The 25,768-nt window shown below is 51.7% G+C and overlaps 1 protein-coding gene across 4 annotated transcripts in view; it reads left to right on the top strand.

Annotated features, from left to right (window-relative positions):
* Positions 1 to 25,475, top strand: part of MOK (MOK protein kinase) — a 54,907-nt gene extending 29,432 nt beyond the window's left edge. For 3 of the 4 annotated variants that reach the window (XM_063948559.1, XM_063948558.1, XM_063948561.1), the window contains exons 6-12: positions 3,072 to 3,120; positions 5,731 to 5,909; positions 10,501 to 10,602; positions 17,437 to 17,610; positions 17,682 to 17,790; positions 24,616 to 24,807; positions 25,129 to 25,475. In XM_063948559.1, coding sequence (XP_063804629.1) covers positions 3,072 to 3,120; positions 5,731 to 5,909; positions 10,501 to 10,602; positions 17,437 to 17,610; positions 17,682 to 17,790; positions 24,616 to 24,807; positions 25,129 to 25,215 — 892 coding nt within the window. In that variant the 3' untranslated portion in view covers positions 25,216 to 25,475. Of the gene's footprint in view, positions 1 to 3,071; positions 3,121 to 5,730; positions 5,910 to 10,500; positions 10,603 to 17,436; positions 17,611 to 17,681; positions 17,791 to 24,615; positions 24,808 to 25,128 lie in introns of those variants that run through there. The other variant, XM_063948560.1, reaches the window with a different exon arrangement.
* Positions 25,476 to 25,768: the final 293 nt, after the last annotated feature.

Here is a 25,768-nt window from a genome sequence, read left to right as displayed (position 1 = left end):
CTGTCTGCCGTGTCTGCAGTGACCCTAATAATGTGCATTGTATGCCGTGTCTGCAGTGACCCTAATAATGTGCATTGTATGCCGTGTCTGCAGTGACCCTAATAATGTGCATTGTATGCCTTGTCTGCAGTGACCCTAATAATGTGCATTGTATGCCGTGTCTGCAGTGACCCTAATAATGTGCATTGTATGCCGTGTCTGCAGTGACCCTAATAATGTGCATTGTATGCCGTGTCTGCAGTGACCCTAATAATGTGCATTGTATGCCGTGTCTGCAGTGACCCTAATAATGTGCGTTGTATGTAATGTCTGCAGTGACCCTAATAATGTGCATTGTATGCCGTGTCTGCAGTGACCCTAATAATGTGCGTTGTATGCCGTGTCTGCAGTGACCCTAATAATGTGCATTGTATGCCGTGTCTGCAGTGACCCTAATAATGTGCATTGTATGCCGTGTCTGCAGTGACCCTAATAATGTGCGTTGTATGTAATGTCTGCAGTGACCCTAATAATGTGCATTGTATGTCATGTCTGCAGTGACCCTAATAATGTGCATTGTATGTCATGTCTGCGGTGACCCTAATAATGTGCGTTGTATGTAATGTCTGCGGTTATAAGGTGCACCTGTCCTCTACACCGAGCAGAGTGAGCCATTGTGTTGGGCTTCACCAATATACAGAATATATGATTGTCTCATTCATTCACTAGGAACCAGTGACATAACTATGGTACTATGGGTCTGATTAATGGTTGTAAGTAAAGTAAAAAAACAAGCAACTGGGCACACCCATGCGCAGTGCAGGTGGGGCAGATATAACATTTGCAGAGAGAGTTAGATTTGGGTGGGTTATTTTGTTTCTGTGCAGGGTAAATACTGGCTGCTTTATTTTAACACTGCAATTTAGATTTCAGTTTGAACACACCCCACCCAAATCTAACTCTCTCTGCACATGTTACATCTGCGCCCCCCCCCCCCCCCCCCCCCTTCCTGCACTGCACATAGTTTTGCCTGGTTGCTTGCTATTGTGCTGTACTTACAAATGTGAATCAGGCCCCATGTGTCATGTCATTTGTTTCTCATGAGTAATAAGGCTGCACTGTCAGTGATAGCAATAGTTTCTAGTGACTGGATAGGCTGTATTCTCAGTGATGTCACTGGCTCCTAGTGACTGGATAGGCTGCACTCTTAGTGATGTCACTGGCTCCTAGTGACTGGATAGGCTGCACTCTTAGTGATGTCACTGGCTCCTAGTGACTGGATAGGCTGCACTCTCACTGATGTCACTGGCTCCTATTGACTGGATAGGCTGCACTCTCACTGATGTCACTGGCTCCTAGAGACTGGATAGGCTGCACTCTTAGTGATGTCACTGGCTCCTAGTAACTGGATAGGCTGCACTCTCAATGATGTCACTGGCTCCTAGTGACTGGATAGGCTGCACTCTCACTGATCTCACTGGCTCCTAGTGACTGGATAGGCTGCACTCTCAGTGACGTCACTGGCTCCTAGTGACTGGATAGAGTGCGCTCTCAGTGATGTCACAGGCTCCTAGTGACTGGATAGAGTGCACTCTCAGTGATGTCACTGGCTTCTAGTGACTGGATAGGCTGCACTTTCAGTGATGTCACTGGCTCCTAGTGACTGGATAGAGTGCACTCTCAGTGATGTCACTGGCTTCTAGTGACTGGATAGGCTGCACTCTCAGTAATGTCACTGGTTCCTAGTGACTAAATAGACTGTGCTCTCAGTGATGTCACTGGCTCCTAGTGACTGGATAGGCTGTATTCTCAGTGATGTCACTGGCTCCTAGTGACTGGATAGGCTGCACTCTTAGTGATGTCACTGGCTCCTAGTGACTGGATAGGCTGCACTCTTAGTGATGTCACTGGCTCCTAGTGACTGGATAGGCTGCACTCTCACTGATGTCACTGGCTCCTATTGACTGGATAGGCTGCACTCTCACTGATGTCACTGGCTCCTAGAGACTGGATAGGCTGCACTCTTAGTGATGTCACTGGCTCCTAGTAACTGGATAGGCTGCACTCTCAATGATGTCACTGGCTCCTAGTGACTGGATAGGCTGCACTCTCACTGATCTCACTGGCTCCTAGTGACTGGATAGGCTGCACTCTCAGTGACGTCACTGGCTCCTAGTGACTGGATAGAGTGCGCTCTCAGTGATGTCACAGGCTCCTAGTGACTGGATAGAGTGCACTCTCAGTGATGTCACTGGCTTCTAGTGACTGGATAGGCTGCACTTTCAGTGATGTCACTGGCTCCTAGTGACTGGATAGAGTGCACTCTCAGTGATGTCACTGGCTTCTAGTGACTGGATAGGCTGCACTCTCAGTAATGTCACTGGTTCCTAGTGACTAAATAGACTGTGCTCTCAGTGATGTCACTGGCTCCTAGTGACTGGATAGGCTGTACTCTCAGTGATGTCACTGGCTCCTAGTGACTGGATAGGCTGTACTCTCAGTGATGTCACTGGCTCCTAGTGACTGGATAGGCTGCACTCTCAGTGACGTCACTGGCTCCTAGTGACTGGATAGGCTGCACTCTCGCTGATGTCACTGGTTCCTAGTGACTGGATAAGGCTGCACTCTCAGTGATGTCACTGGCTCCTAGTGTCTGGATAGGCTGCACTCTGTGATGTCACTGGCTCCTAGTGACTGGATAGGCTGCATTCGTCATCATTCGGGGGGTGCGTATCCATCACTTCCAGAGATGCTGGGCTGCCCCCAGGCTCTCACCTCACTGTGAGCAGCTGCGCACGGTATCTATATTCTCGCGCTTCTCTGGTAGGCAGAAGAGCGGTGAGATTGCGTCACTCGGCTTTTCTCCCCACTGGATACTCTGGCCCGCAGTTGGTCCCTGAAAAGATGGACTGTCCCACTGAAAGCAGGACAGTTTAGAGGTATGTTTCTACGTTTTAAAAAGTAGTGGATGTGGGGAAATAACACGTTGTAGAGCAATATAAATGTGTGTAGGATACAGAACACAAATCATTCTCTAATGTGTTCATGTAATATTGTCTCCAAATAATTGTGTTTTCCTATCTTTGGCGTAGAAATGGGATCTTTCACCGCGATGTGAAGCCAGAAAATATTCTAGTAAAGGTGAGATGTCTAATGTGCTATATCATAGTAAATACGCAGAGAGACATTGTGGGGCTATGCCTTATTGCAGAGCGTACCTAGCAGAAATGATTGCATGCAGTGTGGCTGATGGAGAGTTGTACGCCAGTCAGTGGCACTAATACAGATGTGTCCTCCTAGTCCCAGCGTCTGTACCACCATATGGCATACGACACCCAGCGCGACCAAGGCGTTCCATGGGGACCAGCGTAACGCATTCTTGTTTCAGTTTTGCATCTTATTCGATTGGCAGACGCAGCGAAACTCCACTCAGTGTACCAGAGACGCTGGCCTGCGACGCTGGAGATTACAACAAGGGGGATGTGACACTAATGCAGGTTACGCAGAGCTAGCATTAATATGCCTGCTTGTAGGTTAAAGTGATGATGATGACTTGTAGCTCACCTGGGCACACGTACAAGTGGCAATATACAACGCTGCATATTGGTGTATAAATATCAACTGTTTCTCATGCGTGCTTGATTGGAGAAACATAACTGCATCAGCACTTGTGCGTTGTGCGTGGCTTAGCAAGGACTACCTAACATGCTGCTTCTGTAGAGTGGTGAGATGCATATGATACAGTCCTCTCTACTGATGACATCACTAACACTTTATACACAGTTCTCAATGTACGCTGTGTTCTCTGTGCGCTTTCCTCCTTCTCGTATTTAGCAGAAGTGGCCAGACAGTGCTGGTGAGGAATTGTCTTCTCAGCACCTCTGTTCTTATGGTTCTCATGTATGGAGTGAAGGGTTCTCTGGCTCGCAACTCTGTTTTCACCACAACTCTGTTCTTATTGTCCTCACATACGAAGTGAAGGGTCCTCTCACCTGCACCTCTGTTCTTATGGTCCTCACGTGCGGAGTGAAGGGTTCTCTGGCCCACACGTCTGTTCTTATGGTCCTCACGTACATAGTGAAGGGTTCTCTCGCCCACACCTCTGTTCTTATGGTCCTCACGTGCGGAGTGAAGGGTTCTCTGGCCCACACGTCTTATGGTCCTCACGTACATAGTGAAGGGTTCTCTCGCCCACAGCTCTGTTCTTATGGTCCTCACGTACATAGTGAAGGGTTTTCTCGCCCACAGCTCTGTTCTTATGGTCCTCATGAACTGAGTGAAGGGTTCACTCACTCCCGCACCTCTGTTCTTATGGTCCTCATGTACAGAGTGAAGGGTTCTCTGGCCTGCACCTCTGTTCTTATGGTCCTCACGTACAGAGTGAAGGGTTCTCTCACCCGTACCTCTGTTCTTATGGTCCTCATGTACAGAGTGAAGGGTTCTCTCACCCGTACCTCTGTTCTTATGGTCCTCATGTACAGAGTGAAGAGTTTTCTGGCCCACAACTCTGTTCTTATGGTCCTCAAGTATAAAATGAAGGGTTCTCTGGCTCACAACTCTGTTCTTATGGTCCTTACATACAGAATGAAGGGTTCTCTGGCCTGCAACTCTGTCCTCACTTACGAATTGAAGGGTTTCCTGAACCACAACTCCTGTTCTTATTGTCCTCATGTACGGAGTGAAGGTTTATCTCACCCGCGCATACCTTCTTATGGTCTTCATGTACATGGTGAAAGATTATTTCACCCGCACCTCTGTTCTTGTGGTCCTCACCTATGGAGTGAAAGGTTATCTCACCTGCACCTCTCTACTTATGGTCTTCATTTACGGAGTGAAGGGTTATCCCACCCACACCTCCATTCTTATGGTATTCACTTGCAGAGCAAAGGGTTATCTCATCCTGTTTCTTTATATTTATCAAAGCCTAGCATATTTAGATATATTGAAATGGCACTGTATGGTCTTGACGCTTCATGAATGTCAGAGTTCCTCATCCAGAAGTTAGTCACTGCACGCTGCCATATTTCAGTGTTCCTCATAAGAGCAAAGCATTTATTTTAACATTTTGCATTTGTTCTCTTAAATGCGGAAGAGTAATCCTAAGTAGTGCCCACCTTGACCCATGACAGCATATTGTACAATTTATCATTTTTAACGTTGCACCCCAATTGGAGCCCAAGGAAGGTGCATCTTGCAGGTAGTTTCCATGGGGAAGCATGCCTGAACAATGCCTACCACTGTGCACAATTCTATAAGACCCTATAGAAATGAGACATTGATCTGTTTACTGTGGCTAGAAACACGCAAATAGACATTCTTCCTTTTACAGTCCAGGTAGTGCCGGGTAGTTTGTTAGAGAAGAAGTGAGGTGAGAACGATTATTACATGCACATACATTGCTGATTATTGCAGCCATAACGGCATTCCGGTGCTGGTAATCCTGTCAGTGACCCTCATCTGGCAATTGTGTGCGTCCAACAAAGCTGCAAGGAGCCGATCTCCCTCTACTACCAGTGGCCAATGATATGCTTACGTAACCAGACCCCAGTAACGGTATCATGTGTGTGTTGTGTAAGATGTGGAATATAATGGGAACGTAACCGAGTTCCTATAGATCCTTCTGCCATGTGTCACTGCTTTAGAGTCTTTATTTAGTGTGCTGTGCCTAGCAGGTACCCCCTCGAGGTAAAACACATAGGAAAAAGCAGTAATGGGTATCTATTACTAATCTAAGATATTCTATTGTTCCAGCAAGATGTCCTAAAACTGGCAGACTTTGGATCGTGCCGGAGTGTTTTCTCCAAGCAACCATACACAGAATATATTTCAACCCGTTGGTACCGTGCCCCTGAGTGCCTCCTGACTGATGGCTATTATACCTGCAAGATGGACATCTGGAGTGCGGGCTGTGTCTTCTTTGAAATCTGCAGGTAGGAGGCAACAAGGTTTTCCATTGTGCCCTTTGTTCTTACCCTGTGCCCTTTTTTCTAACCCTTGTGCTCTTTTTTTTTTTATCTTCTACCCCATTGTGCCCTTTCTTCTACCCCTTGTGCCTTTTCTTGTACCCCTTGTGCCCTTTCTTGTACCCCTTGTGCCCTTTCTTCTACCCCTTGTGCCTTTTCTTGTACCCCTTGTGCCCTTTCTTGTACCCCTTGTGCCCTTTGTTTCTTCCCCTTGTGCCCTTTGTTTCTTCCCCTTGTGTCTTTTGTTCCTCCCCTTGTGTCTTTTGTTCCTCCCCTTGTGTCCTTTGTTCTTCCCCTTGTGTCCTTTGTTCTTCCCCTTGCGTCCTTTGTTCTTCCCCCCCCTTGTGCCCTTTGTTCTTCCCCTTGTGCCCTTTGTTTTTCCCTCTTGTGCCCTTTGTTTTTCCCTCTTGTGCCCTTTGTTTTTCCCCCTTTGTTCCTCCCCTTGTGCGTTTTTTTCCCCCCTTGTGCACTTTGCTTTGTTGTTCCCCTTGTGCCCTTTGTTCTTCCCCTGGTGCCCTTTGTTCTTCCGTTTGTGCCCTTTTGTTCTTCCATTTGTGTCCTTTGTTCTTTCCCTTGTGCACTTTGCTTTGTTGTTCCCCTTGCGTCTTTTGTTCTTCCCCTTGTGCCCTTAGTTCTTCCCCTTCTGCCCTTTGTTCTTCCCCTTGTGCCCTTTGTTTTTCCCTCTTCTGCCCTTTGTTTTTCCCCCTTTGTGCCTCCCCTTGTGCGTTTTTCCCCCCCCTTGTGCATTTTGCTTTGTTGTTCCCCTTGTGCCCTTTGTTTTTCCCTCTTGTGCCCTTTGTTTTTCCCCCTTTGTTCCTCCCCTTGTGTGTGTGTTTTTTTTCCCCCCTTGTGCATTTTGCTTTGTTGTTCCCCTTGTGCCCTTTGTTCTTCCCCTGGTGCCCTTTGTGCTTCCGTTTGTGTCCTTTGTTCTTCCATTTGTGTCCTTTGTTCTTTCCCTTGTGCACTTTGTTTTTCCGCTTGTGCACTTTGTTGTTCTCCTTGTGTGTTCTTCCACTTGTGCCCTGTGTTCTTCCACTTACGCCCTTTGTTGCTCCCCTTGCGCCATTTGTTGCTCCCCTTGCACCCTTTGTTCTTTCGCTTGTGTCCTTTGTTTTTCCCCTTTTGCACTTTGTTGTTTTCCTTGTGTGTTCTTACACTTGCGCCCTTTGTTCCTCCCTTTGTGCCTCCCCTTGCGCCCTTTGTGCCTCCCCTTCTGCCCTTTGTGCCTCCCCTTCTGCCCTTTGTGCCTCCCCTTGCGCCCTTTGTGCCTCCCCTTGCGCCCTTTGTGCCTCCCCTTGCGCCCTTTGTTCCTCTCCTTTCGCCCCTTGTTCCTCCCGTTGCGTGATTTGTTTTTCCCTTTGTGCCCTTTGTTCTCCTTGTGTGTTCCTCCCCTTGCACCCTTTGTTCCTCCCCTTGCACACTTTGTTCCTCCCCTTGCGCCCTGATTGTTATTTGAACATCCTGCTGGTCTTCTTGGCCCATTAGCGCCAACTTCTGGAGTTTGTTATTTTCCTTTTGATTGTGCCAAAAATGTATGTAATTTTGTAGACTTATAACTCGGATGCACATTCCTTATCACTCCCTCAATCTCCTATCATTCTTACCACTGCCCTGTCCCACTTATTTTATCATATTACAGGTGACCATTACAGCCGCTCACTGAAAGTTGTTTGCAATGGAGCTGTTACCGTGTGCTGCCACCTTGTCACTCCTGCAGACCGTCTCCCCCTTTTACAGACATCCTCATGTGATTGCTGGCTAGTGCTACCTTGAGAATTATCAGTATTCCCCCCTTTTCCCTGTTGCTCCCCAGTCCCCCTACCGTGCGCCATGGAACAGGAGAGCTGCAGGATGGCCAGCGGTTATATAGTACATCGCAATACAGCCACATGTGTACGTTGTCTGGATGAGCTGCCAGGACACAGTCCTGCTATTTGCTTCTCTGAGTTTATCCTGTGTGGGAGTAATGTATGTGACATCCTCTTCTCTTCTCCCTGCACTCTAATCTGCACTGGCCTCTGTACAGATGGTTGTGCAGCATTCCCATGTGACCGTGTCAACAGCGATGGTCTCCCTGTAGAGCAGTGTGAGGACCAGGCAGTGGTTTCCCTGTAGAGCAGTGTGAGGGCCAGGCAGTGGTCTCCCTGTAGAGCAGTGTGAGGGCCAGGTAATGGTTTCCCTGTAAAGCAATGTGAGGGCCAGGCAATGGTTTCCCTGTAGAGCAGTGTGAGGGCCAGGCAGTGGTCTCCCTGTAGAGCAGTGTGAGGGCCAGGTAATGGTTTCCATGTGGAGCAGTGTGAGGGCCAGGTAATGGTTTCCCTGTGGAGCAGTGTGAGGGCCAGGTAATGATTTCCCTGTGGAGCAGTGTGAGGGCCAGGTAATGGTTTCCCTGTAGAACAGTGTGAGGGCCAGGCAGTGATCTCCCTGTAGAGCAGTGTGAGAGCCAGGTAATGGTTTCCCTGTAGAGCAATGTGAGGGCCAGGCAGTGGTCTCCATGTGGAGCAGTGTGGGGGCCAGGTAATGGTCTCCCTGTAGAGCAGTGTGAGGGCCAGGCAATAGTTTCCCAGTAGAGCAGTGTGAGGGCCAGGCAGTGGTCTCCCTGTAGAGCAGTGTGAGGGCCAGGTAATGGTTTCCATGTGGAGCAGTGTGAGGGCCAGGTAATGGTTTCCCTGTAGAGCAGTGTGAGGGCCAGGCAGTGGTCTCCCTGTAGAGCAGTGTGAGGGCCAGGTAATGGTTTCCATGTGGAGCAGTGTGAGGGCCAGGTAATGGTTTCCCTGTGGAGCAGTGTGAGGGCCAGGTAATGGTTTCCCTGTAGAGCAGTGTGAGGGCCAGGCAGTGGTCTCCCTGTAGAGCAGTGTGAGGGCCAGGCAGTGGTCTCCCTGTAGAGCAATGTGAGGGCCAGGCAGTGGTCTCCCTGTAGAGCAATGTGAGGGCCAGGCAGTGGTCTCCCTGTAGAGCAGTGTGAGGGCCAGGTAATGGTCTCCCTGTAGAGCAGTGTGAGGGCCAGGCAATGGTTTCCCCGTAGAGCAGTGTTAGGGCCAGGCAGTGGTCTCCCTGTAGAGCAGTGTGAGGGCCAGGTAATGGTTTCCCTGTAGAGCAGTGTGAGGGTCAGGTAATGGTCTCCCTGTAGAACAGTGTGAGGGCCAGGCAGTGGTCTCCCTGTAGAGCAGTGTGAGGGCCAGGTAATGGTTTACCTGTAGAGCAGTGTAAGGGCCAGGTAATGGTTTCCCTGTAGAGCAGTGTGAGGGCCAGACAGTAGTCTCCCTGTAGAGCAGTGTGAGGGCCAGGCAATGGTCTCCCTGTAGAGCAGTGTGAGGGTCAGGCAGTGGTCTCCCTGTAGAGCAATGTGAGGGCCAGGCAGTGGTCTCCCTGTAGAGCAGTGTGAGGGCCAGGTAATGGTCTCCCTGTAGAGCAGTGTGAGGGCCAGGTAATGGTCTCCCTGTAGAGCAGTGTGAGGGCCAGGCAATGGTTTCCCCGTAGAGCAGTGTTAGGGCCAGGCAGTGGTCTCCCTGTAGAGTAGTGTGAGGGTCAGGTAATGGTTTCCCTGTAGAGCAGTGTGAGGGTCAGGTAATGGTCTCCCTGTAGAACAGTGTGAGGGCCAGGCAGTGGTCTCCCTGTAGAGCAGTGTGAGGGCCAGGTAATGGTTTACCTGTAGAGCAGTGTAAGGGCCAGGTAATGGTTTCCCTGTAGAGCAGTGTGAGGGCCAGACAGTAGTCTCCCTGTAGAGCAGTGTGATGGCCAGGCAATGGTCTCCCTGTAGAGCAGTGTGAGGGTCAGGCAGTGGTCTCCCCGTAGAGCAGTGTGAGGGCCAGGCAGTGGTCTCCCTGTAGAGCAGTGTGAGGGCCAGGCAGTGGTCTCCCTGTAGAGCAGTGTGAGGGCCAGGCAGTGGTCTCCCTGTAGAGCAGTGTGAGGGCCAGGTAATGGTTTACCTGTAGAGCAGTGTGAGGACCAGGTAATGGTTTCCCTGTGGAGCAGTGTGAGGGCCAGGTAATAATTTCCCTGTAGAGCAGTGTGAGGGTCAGGTAATGGTTTCCCTGTGGACCAATGGGAGGGCCAGGCAGTGGTCTCCCTGTAGAGCACTGTGAGGGTCAGGTAATGGTTTCCCTGTGGAGCAGTGTGAGGCCAGGCAATGGTCTCCCTGTAGAGCAGTGTGAGGGCCAGGCAATGGTTTCCCTGTAGAGCAGTGTGAGGGCCAGGCAATGGTTTCCCTGTAGAGCAATGTGAGGGCCAGGTAATGGTTTCCCTGTAGAGCAGTGTGAGGGCCAGGCAATGGTCTTCCTGTAGAGCAGTGTGAGGCCAGGTAATGGTCTCCCTGTAGAGCAGTGTGAGGGCCAGGCAATAGTTTCCCTGTAGAGCAGTGTGAGGGCCAGGCAATGGTTTCCCTGTAGAGCAATGTGAGGGCCAGGTAATGGTTTCCCTGTAGAGCAGTGTGAGGGCCAGGCAATGGTCTCCCTGTAGAGCAGTGTGAGGGCCAGGCAGGACTACGCTCCCTCTTACAATAACACCATGGATGGCAGATGCTCATTCTTCTATGTAACTTTTGTTTTTGTCATTTCAGTCTCCGTCCGCTCTTTCCTGGTTTAAACGAACTAGACCAAATATCCAAAATCCACGATGTTCTCGGCACGCCAAATTCAGCAGTACTGAGGAAGTTTAAACAGTAAGTGCTAGAATCTGTAGCTCTCATTCTGAGTTGATCGCTCGCTAGCTACTTTTTGCAGCCGTGCAAACGCATAGTCGCCGCCCACGGGAGAGTGTATTTTCGCTTTGCAAGTATGTGATTGCTTGTGCAGCCGAGCGATACAAAAACATTTTGTAAAAAAACAAGACCAGCCCTGAAGTTACTTATCCTGTGTGATGATCCTAGCGACGAGGTCCCTGAATTGACGTCAGATACCCGCCCTGCAAACGCCTGGTCACGCCTGCGTTTTTCCTACCACTCCCAGAAAACGGTCAGTTGACACCCATAAACGCCCTCTTCCTGTCAATCTCCTTGCGATCGGCTGTGCGAATGGAATCGTCGCTAGAAGCATTGCACAACAACAATGCTGTTTGTACCTGTATGACGCGCGTGAGCAGTAATGCCGTTTTTTTACCTGATCGCTGCGAAAATCGGGAGCGAGCGATCAACTCAGAATGACCCCCTGTGTACTGTGGTAAGTGGCCGCGAAGCCAAGCGACCTGCACAGCCCGTGTATTCTCACATTTTATAACTCCAGACACTGGTGGTCATTCCGAGTTGTTCGCTCGCTAGCTGCTTTTAGCAGCATTGCACACGCTAGGCCGCCGCCCTCTGGGAGTGAATCTTAGCTTAGCAGAATTGCGAACGAAAGATTAACAGAATTGCGAATAAATTCTTAGCAGTTTCTAAGTAGCTCGAGTCTTACTCCTACACTGCGATCAGCTCAGCCCGTTTCGTTCCTGGTTTGACGTCACAAACACGCCCTGCGTTCGGACAGCCACTCCCCCGTTTCTGCAGACACTCCTGCGTTTTTCCCTGACATGCCTGCGTTTTTTAGCAAACGCCGGGAAAACGCTGAGTTGCCGCCCAGAAACGCCCCTTTCCTGTCAATCATTTATCGAACGCCAGTGCGACTGAAAAGCGCAGCAGATGGTACAGCAAAACAGCTAAGTTTTGTGTAAAATAACTAACCGCATGCGCTCTGCGTACCATGCGCATGCGCAGTTAGCGACTAATCGCAGTATAGCGAAAATCGGCAACGAGCGAACAACTCGGAATGACCCCCACTGTCAGCTTCTCTCACATGTAACTGCAATATCCACTTAATGGTCTGATGCCGAGTCATATGCCGCTGTATCTGTAACTTTATGTTACTACTAATATCAGCCCTTCCCCCGGTGTACAGCCGTGCGTCTGTGACTGTGTGATAATGCCGGTATCAGCCCTTCCCCCGGTGTACAGCCGTGCCTCTGTGACTGTGTGCTAATGCCGGTATCAGCCCTTCCCCCGGTGTACAGCCGTGCCTCTGTGACTGTGTGCTAATGCCGGTATCAGCCCTTCCCCCGGTGTACAGCCATGCGTCTGTGACTGTGTGATAATGCCGGTATCAGCCCTTCCCCCGGTGTACAGCCGTGTGTCTGTGACTGTGTGCTAATGCCGGTATCAGCCCTTCCCCCGGTGTACAGCCGTGTGTCTGTGACTGTGTGATAATGCCGGTATCAGCCCTTCCCCCGGTGTACAGCCGTGCGTCTGTGACTGTGTGCTAATGCCGGTATCAGCCCTTCCCCCGGTGTACAGCCGTGTGTCTGTGACTGTGTGATAATGCCGGTATCAGCCCTTCCCCCGGTGTACAGCCGCGCGTCTGTGACTGTGTGCTAACACCGGTATCAGCCCTTCCCCTGGTGTACAGCCGTGTGTCTGTGACTGTGTGTTAATGCCGGTATCAGCCCTTCCCCCGGTGTACAGCCGTGTGTCTGTGACTGTGTGCTAATGCCGGTATCAGCCCTTCCCCTGGTGTACAGCCGTGCGTCTGTGACTGTGTGCTAATGCCGGTATCAGCCCTTCCCCCGGTGTACAGCCGTGCGTCTGTGACTGTGTGTTAATGCCGGTATCAGCCCTTCCCCCGGTGTACAGCCGCGCATCTGTGACTGTGTGCTAATGCCGGTATCAGCCCTTCCCCCGGTGTAAAGCCGTGTGTCTGTGACTGTGTGTTAATGCCGGTATCAGCCCTTCCCCCGGTGTACAGCCGCGCATCTGTGACTGTGTGCTAACACCGGTATCAGCCCTTCCCCTGGTGTACAGCCGTGTGTCTGTGACTGTGTGTTAATGCCGGTATCAGCCCTTCCCCCGGTGTACAGCCGTGTGACTGTGTGCTAATGCCGGTATCAGCCCTTCCCCTGGTGTACAGCCGTGCGTCTGTGACTGTGTGCTAATGCCGGTATCAGCCCTTCCCCCGGTGTACAGCCGTGCGTCTGTGACTGTGTGTTAATGCCGGTATCAGCCCTTCCCCCGGTGTACAGCCGCGCATCTGTGACTGTGTGCTAATGCCGGTATCAGCCCTTCCCCCGGTGTAAAGCCGTGTGTCTGTGACTGTGTGATAATGCCGGTATCAGCCCTTCCCCCGGTGTAAAGCCGTGTGTCTGTGACTGTGTGTTAATGCCGGTATCAGCCCTTCCCCCGGTGTACAGCCGCGCATCTGTGACTGTGTGCTAATGCCGGTATCAGCCCTTCCCCCGGTGTAAAGCCGTGCGTCTGTGACTGTGTGCTAATGCCGGTATCAGTCCTTCCCCCGGTGTACAGCCGTGCGTCTGTGACTGTGTGCTAATGCCGGTATCAGCCCTTCCCCCGGTGTACAGCCGTGCGTCTGTGACTGTGCTAATGCCGGTATCAGCCCTTCCCCCGGTGTACAGCCGTGCGTCTGTGACTGTGTGCTAATGCCGGTATCAGCCCTTCCCCCAGTGTACAGCTGTGCGTCTGTGACTGTGTGATAATGCCGGTATCAGCCCTTTCCCCGGTGTACAGCCGTGCGTCTGTGTGCTAATGCCGATATCAGCCCTTCCCCCGGTGTACAGCCGTGCGTCTGTGACTGTGTGCTAATGCCAGTATCAGCCCTTCCCCCGGTGTACAGCCGTGCATCTGTGACTGTGTGCTATGTCCGGTATCAGCCCTTCCCTGGTGTACAGCCGTGCGTCTGTGACTGCGTGCTAATGCCAGTATCAGCCCTTCCCCCGGTGTACAGCCGTGTGTCTGTGACTGTGTGCTAATGCCGGTATCAGTCCTTCCCCCGGTGTACAGCCGTGCGTCTGTAACTGTGCCAATGCCGGTATCAGCCCTTCCCCCGGGGTACAGCCGTGCGTCTGTGACTGTGTGATAATGCCGGTATCAGCCCTTCCCCCGGTGTACAGCCGTGCGTCTGTGACTGTGTGATAATGCCGGTATCAGCCCTTCCCCCGGTGTACAGCCGTGCGTCTGTGACCGTGTGATAATGCCGGTATCAGCCCTTCCCCCGGTGTACAGCCGTGCGTCTGTGACTGTGTGCTAATGCCGGTATCAGCCCTTCCCCCGGTGTACAGCCGTGCGTCTGTGACTGTGTGCTAATGCCGGTATCAGCCCTTCCCCCGGTGTACAGCCGTGTGTCTGTGACTGTGTGCTAATGCCGGTATCAGTCCTTCCCCCGGTGTACAGCCGCGCTTCTGTGACTGTGTTCTAATGCCGGTATCAGCCCTTCCCCCGGTGTACAGCCGTGCGTCTGTGACTGTGTGATAATGCCGGTATCAGCCCTTCCCCCGGTGTACAGCCGTGCGTCTGTGACTGTGTGCTAATGCCGGTATCAGCCCTTCCCCCGGTGTACAGCCGTGCGTCTGTGACTGTGTGCTAATGCCGGTATCAGCCCTTCCCCCAGTGTACAGCCGTGCGTCTGTGACTGTGTGATAATGCCGGTATCAGCCCTTCCCCCGGTGTACAGCCGTGCGTCTGTGTGCTAGTGCCGGTATCAGCCCTTCCCCCGGTGTACAGCCGTGCGTCTGTGACTGTGTGATAATGCCGGTATCAGTCCTTCCCCCGGTGTACAGCCGTGCGTCTGTAACTGTGCTAATGCCGGTATCAGCCCTTCCCCCGGGGTACAGCCGTGCGTCTGTGACTGTGTGATAATGCCGGTATCAGCCCTTCCCCCGGTGTACAGCCGTGCGTCTGTGACTGTGTGATAATGCCGGTATCAGCCCTTCCCCCGGTGTACAGCCGTGCGTCTGTGACTGTGTGCTAATGCCGGTATCAGCCCTTCCCCCGGTGTACAGCCGTGCGTCTGACTGTGTGATAATGCCGGTATGAGCCCTTCCCCCGGTGTACAGCCGCGCGTCTGTGACTGTGTGCTAATACCGGTATCAGCCCTTCCCCCGGTGTACAGCCGTGCGTCTGTGACTGTGTGCTAATGCCGGTATCAGCCCTTCCCCGGTGTACAGCCGTGCGTCTGTGACTGTGTGCTAATGCCGGTATCAGCCCTTCCCCCGGTGTACAGCTGTGCGTCTGTGACTGTGTGCTAATGCCGGTATCAGCCCTTCCCATAGCTTAACCTCCTGCACCGATCGTCCTCACACAGCTCAGCCTCCTGCACCAATCGTTTTCAAACAGCTGACCCTCCTGCACCAATCGTCCCCGCGCAGCTCAGCCTCCTGCACCGATCGTCCCCGCGCAGCTCAGCCTCCTGCACCGATCGTCCCCGCGCAGCTCAGCCTCCTGCACCGATCGTCCCCGCGCAGCTCAGCCTCCTGCACCGATCGTCCCCACGCAGCTCAACCTCCTGCACCGATCGTCCTCGCGCAGCTCAGCCTCCTGCAACAATCGTTCTCACGCAGCTCAGCCCCTTGCACCGATCTTCCCCACACAGCTCAGCCTCCTACACCGATCCTCCTCACACAGCTCAGCCTCCTACACCGATCCTCCTCACACAGCTCAGTCTCCTACACTGATCCTCCTCACACAGCTCAGCCTCCTACACCGATCCTCCTCACACAGCTCAGCCTCCTACACCGATCCTCCTCACACAGCTCAGCCCCTTACAACGATCCTCCTCACACAGCTCAACCCCCTACACCGATCCTCGTCACACAGCTCAGCCTCCTACACCGATCCTCCTCACACAGCTCAACCCCCTACACCGATCCTCCTCACACAGCTCAGCCTCCTGCACCGATCCTCCTCACACAGCTCAGCCTCCTACACCGATCCTCCTCACACAGCTCAGCCTCCTACACCGATCCTCCTCACACAACTCAGCCTCCTACACAATCCTCCTCACACAGCTCAGCCTCCTACGCCGATCCTCCTCACACCGATCAGCCTCACACAGCTCAGCCCCCTGCACCGATCCTCCTCACACAGCTCAGCCTCCTACACCGATCCTCCTCACACAGCTCAGCCTCCTACACCGTTCCTCCTCACACAGCTCAGCCTCCTACACCGATCCTCCTCACACAGCTCAGCCCCTTACAACGATCCTCCTCACACAGCTCAACCCCCTACACCGATCCTCGTCACACAGCTCAGCCTCCTACACCGATCCTCCTCACACAGCTCAGCCTCCTACACCAATCCTCCTCACACAGCTCAGCCTCCTACACCGATCCTCCTCACACAACTCAGCCTCCTACACAATCCTCCTCACACAGCTCAGCCTCCTACGCCGGTCCTCCTCACACCGATCAGCCTCACACAGCTCAGCCCCCTGCACCGATACTCCTCACACAGCTCAGCCTCCTACGCCGATCCTCCTCACACCGATCAGCTCACACAGCTCAGCCCCCTGCACCGATCCTCCTCACACAGCTCAGCCTCCTACACCGATCCTCCTCACACAACTCAGCCTCCTACACAATCCTCCTCACACAGCTCAGCCTCCTACGCCGATCCTCCTCACACCGATCAGCCTCACACAGCTCAGCCCCCTGCACCGATCCTCCTCACACAGTTCAGCCTCCTACGCTGATCCTCCTCACACCGATCAGCTCACACAGCTCAGCCCCCTGCACCGATCCTCCTCACACAGCTCAGCCTCCTACACCGATCCTCCTCACACAACTCAGCCTCCTACACAATCCTCCTCACACAGCTCAGCCTCCTACGCCGATCCTCCTCACACCGATCACAGCTCAGCCCCCTGCACCGATCCTCCTCACACAGCTCAGCCTCCTACACCGATCCTCCTCACACAGCTCAGCCTCCTACACCGATCCTCCTCACACAACTCAGCCTCCTACACAATCCTCCTCACACAGCTCAGCCTCCTACGCCGATCCTCCTCACACCGATCAGCCTCACACAGCTCAGCCCCCTGCACCGATCCTCCTCACACAGCTCAGCCTCCTGCACTGATCCTCCTCACACAGCTCAGCCTCCTACACCAATCTTCCTCACACAGCTCAGCCTCCTACACCGATCCTCCTCACACAGCTCAGTCTCCTACACCGATCCTCCTCACACAGCTCAGCCCCTTACAACGATCCTCCTCACACAGCTCAACCCCCTACACCGATCCTCGTCACACAGCTCAGCCTCCTACACCGATCCTCCTCACACAGCTCAGCCTCCTACACCGATCCTCCTCACACAGCTCAGCCTCCTGCACTGATCCTCCTCACACAGCTCAGCCTCCTACACCGATCCTCCTCACACAGCTCAGCCTCCTACACCGATCCTCCTCACAAAGCTCAACCCCCTACACCGATCCTCCTCACACAGCTCAGCCTCCTACACCGATCCTCCTCACACAGCTCAGCCTCCTACGCCGATCCTCCTCACACAGCTCAACCCCCTACACCGATCCTCCTCACACAGCTCAACCCCCTACACCGATCCTCCTCACACAGCTCAGCCTCCTGCACCGATCCTCCTCACACAGCTCAACCCCCTACACCGATCCTCCTCACACAGCTCAGCCTCCTACGCCGATCCTCCTCACACCGCTCACACTTAGATACCGGCTATGTGACTATATACAGGCAGCAAAACAGTTCCAGAGTTTATTCATTTTTAATACAGGTCAAGGGCAATGAGTTTTGATTTCCCATCCAAGAAAGGTATCGGTATAAATCGGCTGCTACCTGGTATCACCCCAGAACGTGCATCTCTCATGTCCGCCATGTTGGAATATGACCCCGATGAGAGATTTAGTGCCGTGGAGGTACTTCAGCATCCGTACTTTGCAGAACCCAGGTACGTGGACACAGGGTAAGAGGCTGTTCTGTTTTTTGCGTGCCGCGACTGTTTCTAATCTGATATTTCAGGATAATAGAGACGCACAGTCTGCCGCGGAAGATGGGGATAGCAGACAAGATAAACACTGCGGCTTCCATGAACTACTTGCTGCGGATCACAGGACAGGAGCGAAGGCAGGTAAACCTTCACCTGCAGGTGGCTGAAGAGGCCGATGTAACCTTTGTACAAGGCAGGAACTCCACATAGCGCTTACTACCTCCTAGTCTTATCATCACGCTCAGTGCGTGGAAGGGCCCTAAGCCCGCGGAGACGGGGGTAACAAGCGAACTCATTTGGCTTCTATGTAATATTTTTCCAGACAATTCATAAATAAATATTTGCATGAAACCCATAAGGGAAAGACTTTCAGCAACGAAACAGCCAGTTTGAGGCTCCGGCATCCTCCTAAGGTCCGTCATTCACTGGCATGAAGAAACCTGCGTTCGTGTTCCTTACAAGTATATAAATAGGTATATGGACGGAACGTTTTGGTCCCAGTGACTGCATGGTCAGGGCAACTGCATGATGTGGTCACATTCACTACAAGTGCGTGTCCCCGCCGAGGTATGGGACTCAGGGTTGACACCCATTAGGTCGACACTAGAAATAGGTCGTCACGGCCATTAGGTCGACATGAGTTTCTCTAACGTCCTAGAGGATGCTGGGGACTCCGTAAGGACCACGGGAAATAGACTGGCTCCGCAGGAGATAGGGCACTTTAAGAAAGACTTTAGGATTCTGGGTGTGCACTGGCTCCTCCCTCTATGCCCCTCCTCCAGACCTCAGTTTTTTTAGACTGTGCCCAGAGGAGAATGGGTGCACTGCAGGGAGCTCTCCTGAGTTTCCTGCTTAGAAAGCATTTTTGTTAGGATTCTTTCTCTTTTTCAGGGAGCACTGCTGGCAACAGGCTCCCTGCATCGAGGGACTGAGGAGAGAGGAGCAGACCTACTTAAATGTTAGGCTCTGCTTCCTCGGCTACTGGACACCATTAGCTCCAGAGGGAATGAACACAGGTTCGTCCTGGGCGTTCACCCCAGAGCCGTGCCGCCGTTCTCCTCACAGAGCCAGAAGAATCGAAGACAGAAGACGTCTCAGGCGGCAGAATCCTTCTGTGCTTCACAGAGGTAACGCACAGCACTGCAGCTGTGTGTCATTGCTCCGCTACACCTCACACACTCCGGTCACTGTAAGGGCGCAGGGGAGGCGCCCTGGGCAGCAATAAAACACCTCTCCTATGGCAAAAGTGTATATACATGTACAGGTGGGCACTGTACATGTATATAAAAGAGCCCCCGCCATTTTTTAATAAGTTTGAGCGGGATAGAAGCCCGCCGCCGAGGGGGCGGGGCTTCTCCCTCAGCACTCACCAGCGCCATTTTCTCTACACAGCACCGCTGAGAGGAAGCTCCCCGGACTCTCCCCTGCTTGACACACGGTGAAAGAGGGTTTTAAAGTAGAGGGGGGGACACATTATTGGCGTTTATACATTACAGCAGCGCTACTGGGTAAACATTCTGTGTTTTTCTCCAGGGACATATAGCGCTGGGGTGTGTGCTGGCATACTCTCTCTCTGTCTCTCCAAAGGGCCTCAAGGGGAACCTGTCTTCAGAAAAGAGATTCCCTGTGTGTGTGAAGTGTGTCGGTACGTGTGTGTCGACATGTTTGACGAGGAAGGCTCACCTAAGGAGGAGGGGGAGTGCATGATGGTCAGGTCGGCAACGCCAACACCGGACTGGGTGGATATGTGGAATGTCTTGAATGCAAATGTAAATTTAGTTTACTGCATAAACGATTAGACAAGGCTGAAGCTAGGGATCAGTCAGGTAGTCAGACCATGCCTGTCCCTGTGGCACCAGGACCTTCGGGGTCTCAAAAACGCACCATATCCCAGATCACTGACACAGATACCGACACAGAGACTGACTCTAGTGTCGACTATGAGGATGCAAAATTACAGCCAAAGGTGGCGAAAGGTATTCGTTACATGATTATGGCCATTAAAGAGGTTTTGCATATCACTGAGGAACCCCCTGTCCCTGACACGAGGGTACACATGTATAAAGGGAAAAAGCCTGAGGTCACTTTTCCGTCCTCATTTGAACTAAGCGACTTGTGCGAAAAGGCTTGGGAATCTCCAGAGAGGAGACTACAAGTTCCCAAAAGGATTCTTATGGCGTATCCCTTTCCACAAAAGGACAGGATACGATGGGAATTTTCGCCGAAGGTAGACAAGGCGCTGACACGCTTATCCAAGAAGGTGGCACTGCCTTCTCAGGATACAGCTTCCCTCAAGGATCCTGCTGATCGTAAGCAGGAGGTTACCATGAAGACCATTTACACACATTCCGGTACTATCGTTAGACCGGCTATGGCATCGGCCTGGGTTTGTAGTGCTGTTGCAGCATGGGCAGATTCCTTATCTACGGAACTTGAAACCCTAGATAAGGATTCCATTCAAATGACCCTAGAGCATATCAAAGATGCTGCTTTATATATGAGGGATGCTCAAAGAGACATTTGTTTACTAAGCTCCAGAATAAACGCTATGTCTATTTCTGCTAGGCGACTCCTGTGGACCTGACAGTGGACGGGGGATGCCGACTCAAAGCGGCATATGGAGTCGTTGCCTTACAAGGGGCAGGAGTTGTTTGGAGACGGCCTCTCAGACCTTGTCTCTACTGCTACGGCCGGTAAATCGAATTTCTTACCTTATGTCCCCCCGCAGCATACTAAGAAGGCACCTCATTATCAAATGCAGTCCTTTCGTTCCAATAAAAGCAAGAAGGTACGGGGATCGTCCTTCCTTGCCAGAGGAAAAGGCAAGGGAAAAAAGCTGCATGCAGCTAGTTCCCAGGAGCAGAAGTCCTCCCCTACATCTGCAAAGTCCACCGCATGACGCTGGGGCTTCCCGGGGGGAGTCAGCTCAAGTGGGGGCGCGTCTTCGATTTTTCAGCCAGGTCTGGGTTCCCTCACAGGTGGATCCCTGGGCTATAGAGATTGTTTCTCAGGGATACAGGCTGGAATTCGAAGACGTGCCTCCTCGCCGGTTTTTCAAATCGGCTCTGCCAGCTTCCCCGTCAGAGAGGGAGTTAGTGTTGACTGCAATTCAAAAATTCTATCTTCAACAGGTGATAGTCAAAGTTCCTCTTCTCCAGCAAGGAAAAGGGTATTACTGAACCCTGTTTGTGGTCCCGAAACCGGACGGTTCGGTCAGGCCCATTTTGAATCTAAAATCCCTGAACTTGTACTTGAAAAAGTTCATGTTCAAAATGGAATCGCTCAGAGCGGTCATCGCCAGCCTGGAGGGGGGGATTGGATGGTGTCCCTGGACATAAAGGATGCATACCTTCATGTTCCGATTTTCCTTCCTCACAGGCGTTCCTGAGATTTGCGGTACAGGACTGTCACTACCAATTTCAGACGTTGCCGTTTGGGCTTTCCACAGCCCCGAGAATTTTCACCAAGGTAATGGCGGAAATGATGGTGCTCCTGCGCAAGCAGGGTGTCACAATTATCCCATACTTGGACGATCTCCTCATAAAGGCGAGATCTCGGGAGAAGTTGCTGGACAGCGTGTCGCTGTCGGTGAGGATGTTGCAGGGGCACGGCTGGGTTCTCAATTTACCGAAGTCCCAGCTAGTCCCTACAACGCGTCTGACCTTTCTGGGTCTGATTCTAGACACAGACCAGAAAAAGGTTTTTCTTCCGATGGAAAAGGCTCAGGAGCTCATAGCCCTGGTCATGAACCTATTAAAGCTAAAAACGGTTTCAGTGCATCACTGCACGCGTGTCCTGGGGAAGATGGTGGCATCGTATGAGGCCATCCCCTTCGGCAGGTTCCATGCGAGGACCTTTCAATGGGATCTACTGGACAAATGGTCAGGGTCCCATTTACAAATGCATCAAAGGATCACCCTGTCTCCCAGAGCCAGGGTATCTCTCCTGTGGTGGCTGCACAGTGCTCACCTCCTAGAAGGCCGCAGGTTCGGAAATCAGGACTGGATCCTGGTGACCACGGACGCAAGCCTCCGAGGTTGGGGAGCGGTCACACTGGGAAGAAATTTCCAAGGTCTCTGGTCAAATCTAGAGACTGGTCTCCACATCAACGTCCTGGAGTTGAGGGCCATATACAACGCCCTACGCCAAGCGGAGGCATTGCTTCGAGACAAACCGGTTCTGATTCAGTCAGACAATGTCACAGCAGTGGCTCATGTAAACCGCCAAGGCGGCACAAGGAGCAGAGTGGCCATGGCAGAAGCGACCAGGATTCTTCGCTGGGCGGAAGGCCATGTAAGCGCCCTATCAGCAGTATTCATCCCGGGGGTGGACAACTGGGAAGCGGACTTCCTCAGCAGACACGACCTGCATCCGGGAGAGTGGGGACTTCATCCAGAAGTCTTCGCACAGATCGTGGGTCGGTGGGGACTGCCTCAGATAGACATGATGGCGTCCCGTCTCAACAAAAAGCTAAAGCGGTATTGCGCCAGGTCCAGGGACCCTCAGGCGGTAGCGGTAGACGCTCTAGTGACACCTTGGGTGTTCAGATCAGTCTATGTGTTCCCTCCTCTACCTCTCATACCCAAGGTGTTGAGAATAATAAGGCTAAGAGGAGTCAGAACGATCCTCATTGTTCCGGATTGGCCACGAAGGACTTGGTATCCGGATCTGCAAGAGTTGCTCACAGAAGATCCGTGGCCTATTCCCCTAAGGCAGGATCTGCTGCAGCAGGGGCCCTGTCTGTTCCAAGACTTACCGCGGCTGCGTTTGACGGCATGGCGGTTGAACGTCGGATCCTAGCGGAAAAAGGTATTCCTCCGGAGGTCATTCCTACCCTGATCAAGGCTAGGAAGGACGTGACATCGAAACATTATCACCGTATATGGCGAAAATATGTGTCTTGGTGTGAGGCCAGAACTGCTCCTACGGAGGAGTTCCATTTGGGCCGTCTGCTTCACTTCCTACAAACGGGAGTGAATTTGGGCCTAAAATTAGGGTCCATAAAGGTCCAAATTTCGGCCTTATCCATTTTCTTCCAAAAAGAATTGGCTTCTCTTCCTGAAGTACAGACATTTGTGAAGGGGGTACTTCATATTCAGCCTCCCTTTGTACCTCCGGTGGCGCCTTGGGATCTTAACGTGGTATTAAGTTTCCTCAAGTCACCTTGGTTTGAACCACTCAAGACGGTGGAATTGAAATATCTCACTTGGAAAGTGGTTATGTTATTGGCCTTGGCTTCTGCAAGGCGTGTTTCGGAATTGGCGGCTTTGTCATATAAAAGCCCCTACCTGGTTTTTCATGTGGATAGGGCAGAATTGAGGACTCGTCCTCAATTTCTGCCAAAGGTGGTCTCATCTTTTCATATGAACCAACCTATTGTCGTGCCTGTGGCTACGCGGGACTTGGGGGATTCCGAGTCCCTGGATGTGGTCAGGGCTTTGAAGATTTATGTGTCCAGAACAGCTAGGATCAGGAAGACTGAGGCTCTGTTTGTTCTGTATGCGGCCAACAAGTTTGGCGCTCATGCTTCAAAGCAGACTATTGCTCGCTGGATCTGTAATACGATTCAGCAGGCGCATTCTACGGCAGGATTGCCATTGCCTAAATCGGTTAAGGCCCATTCCACTAGGAAGGTGGGCTCTTCTTGGGCGGCTGCTCGAGGGGTCTCGGCATTACAGTTGTGCCGAGCAGCTACTTGGTCGGGGTCAAACACCTTTGCAAAGTTCTACAAGTTTGATACCCTGGCTGAGGAGGACCTCCTGTTTGCTCAATCGGTGCTGCAGAGTCATCCGCACTCTCCCGCCCGTTTGGGAGCTTTGGTATAATCCCCATGGTCCTTACGGAGTCCCCAGCATCCTCTAGGACGTTAGAGAAAATAAGATTTTACTTACCGGTAAATCTATTTCTCGTAGTCCGTAGAGGATGCTGGGCGCCCGTCCCAAGTGCGGACTTCTTCTGCAAGACTTGTATATAGTTATTGCTTACATAAGGGTTATGTTATAGCTTCATCGGATTGAACCGAGTCTATGTTGTTGTTCATACTGTTAACTGGATAGTTTATCACAGGTTATGCGGTGTGATTGGTGGGCTGGTATGAATCTTGCCCTTAGGTTAACTAAAATCCTTTCCTCGTACTGTCCATCTCCTCTGGGCACAGTTTCCCTAACTGAGGTCTGGAGGAGGGGCATAGAGGGAGGAGCCAGTGCACACCCAGAATCCTAAAGTCTTTCTTAAAGTGCCCTATCTCCTGCGGAGCCCGTCTATTCCCCATGGTCCTTACGGAGTCCCCAGCATCCTCTACGGACTACGAGAAATAGATTTACCGGTAAGTAAAATCTTATTTTTTCAGGTTTTTTTGGTGTAGTTTTCTTTGTAAAGTGACCGGGAACCCCAATTAGTGCACCGTGTCCACTCGCATGGCTCGCCAGGCTTCCAGGTTACCGTTCCCAATCGTAGTCCGCGTGGATTGTAAAGTATGAAAAAGTTCAGAAAAAAGTGAAAAAATCACGTCGACCTATTTATAGTGTCGACCTATTCACTGTTGACCAATGGGCGTCAACCTAAGAGGTGTCGACCCAGAGTCCGGATACCCCTCACAGTGCCATTGGGGTAGCAATATCCTATCTGCTACTGGTGCGGACAGAAGTGCGACGCTTGTATCGGTGGGAGCAGAGAGTAATAATGATCCTGTCTAACCCCGATGGCTGTCTGACAACACTTACACAACATAAGTACGTGATGGGGGGGGGGGGGGGGGGGGGGGGGGGGGGGGCTGTGTGTTAATCGTCCCCTTTAGGCAATTCTGCAGTTTAATCACAGAAAAGGCTGTGAGGAAGGTTTCCCCTTACACGTCCAGTTTATGATAACCCAATGAAAATGATTTGACTTGTTCCAGTACCTGAAAAAGGGAGAAAAAAAAAGTATAACATTTTTTATTTTATTTTTTTAATAAAAAAAATAAAACAGGCCAATTCAAGAGCAGACCGTCCCTTCCCCCTCCAAGGACCCACATTCCCGGTGGAGCTGCCAAAACTAAGTGTACCACTGATAAAGAAGGCTGTGCCTTATCCCACACTAACGTTTCAGTCCGTTTTCCCTACGCTTGGAAACCATGGAAAACTTCCCGTAATCCCAATTATGAAATACACAGACACCAAGGTAACACAACCACACTCTACTTCACTCACCAACGGGTGGTGGCTGTGGGATTGCACTGGGTTGTAATGGGGACCATAGCTGTAATGGGGACCGTAGCTGTAACGGGTTGTAATGGGGACCGCAGCTGTAACGGGTTGTAATGGGGACTGTAGCTGTAACGGGTTGTAATGGGGACCGCAGCTGTAACGGGTTGTAATGGGGACCGCAGCTGTAACGGGTTGTAATGGGGACCGCAGTTGTAACGGGTTGTAATGGGGATTGTAGCTGTAACAGGTTGTAATGGGGACCGCAGCTGTAACTTTCTCTGTCCTCTGTTAACAGTATGAACACTACCAGCCTGGGAAATCAACGCTGAAGCCGTATAACTTACCTTCCATAGAAAGAAAAGGAAGAGGACGGCAACTTTGACCTATTAGACTGATTTCTTATGCAATAACTGTGCAGTATCACAGGAACAGCTGCCACCATTACCCTTCATCCCACACACAATTCCTTGTGTCCACTTACTGTGCAGGACGGAAAACATTCAGCAGATTTTCATCCAAACTTTAATTATAGACGTGTATTTAATTCTGTACCAATCTTTGCGTTGCAGTCCATGATCCCTTTTGTACAGGTATTTTTGTAATCATTGAATTGTTATGTTTTATATTAAATATAGAAGTATATTGTATGCATCCTTTTTATCCAAAATCCACAGGCTGGAGGCTACAGCTGTCAGAGCATTGTATTCAGTCAGCGGTGTGATTACATAGGGAGGTCAGTCAGTCACTGTATTCTCAGTCAGCGGTGTGATTATATAGGGAGGTGTCAGTCAGTCATTGTATTCTCAGTCAGCAGTGTGATTATACAGGGAGGTCAGTCAGAGCATTGTATTCTCAGTCAGCGGTGTGATTATATATGGAGGTCAGTCAGTCATTGTATTCTCAGTCAGCGGTGTGATTACATAGGGAGGTCAGTC

Source organism: Pseudophryne corroboree, chromosome 12, assembly GCF_028390025.1.
Source record: "Pseudophryne corroboree isolate aPseCor3 chromosome 12, aPseCor3.hap2, whole genome shotgun sequence".
Taxonomy (NCBI): domain Eukaryota; kingdom Metazoa; phylum Chordata; class Amphibia; order Anura; family Myobatrachidae; genus Pseudophryne; species Pseudophryne corroboree.
The sequence above is the reverse complement of the archived record's forward strand: the minus strand, read 5'-3'. Positions and strand labels throughout refer to the sequence as shown.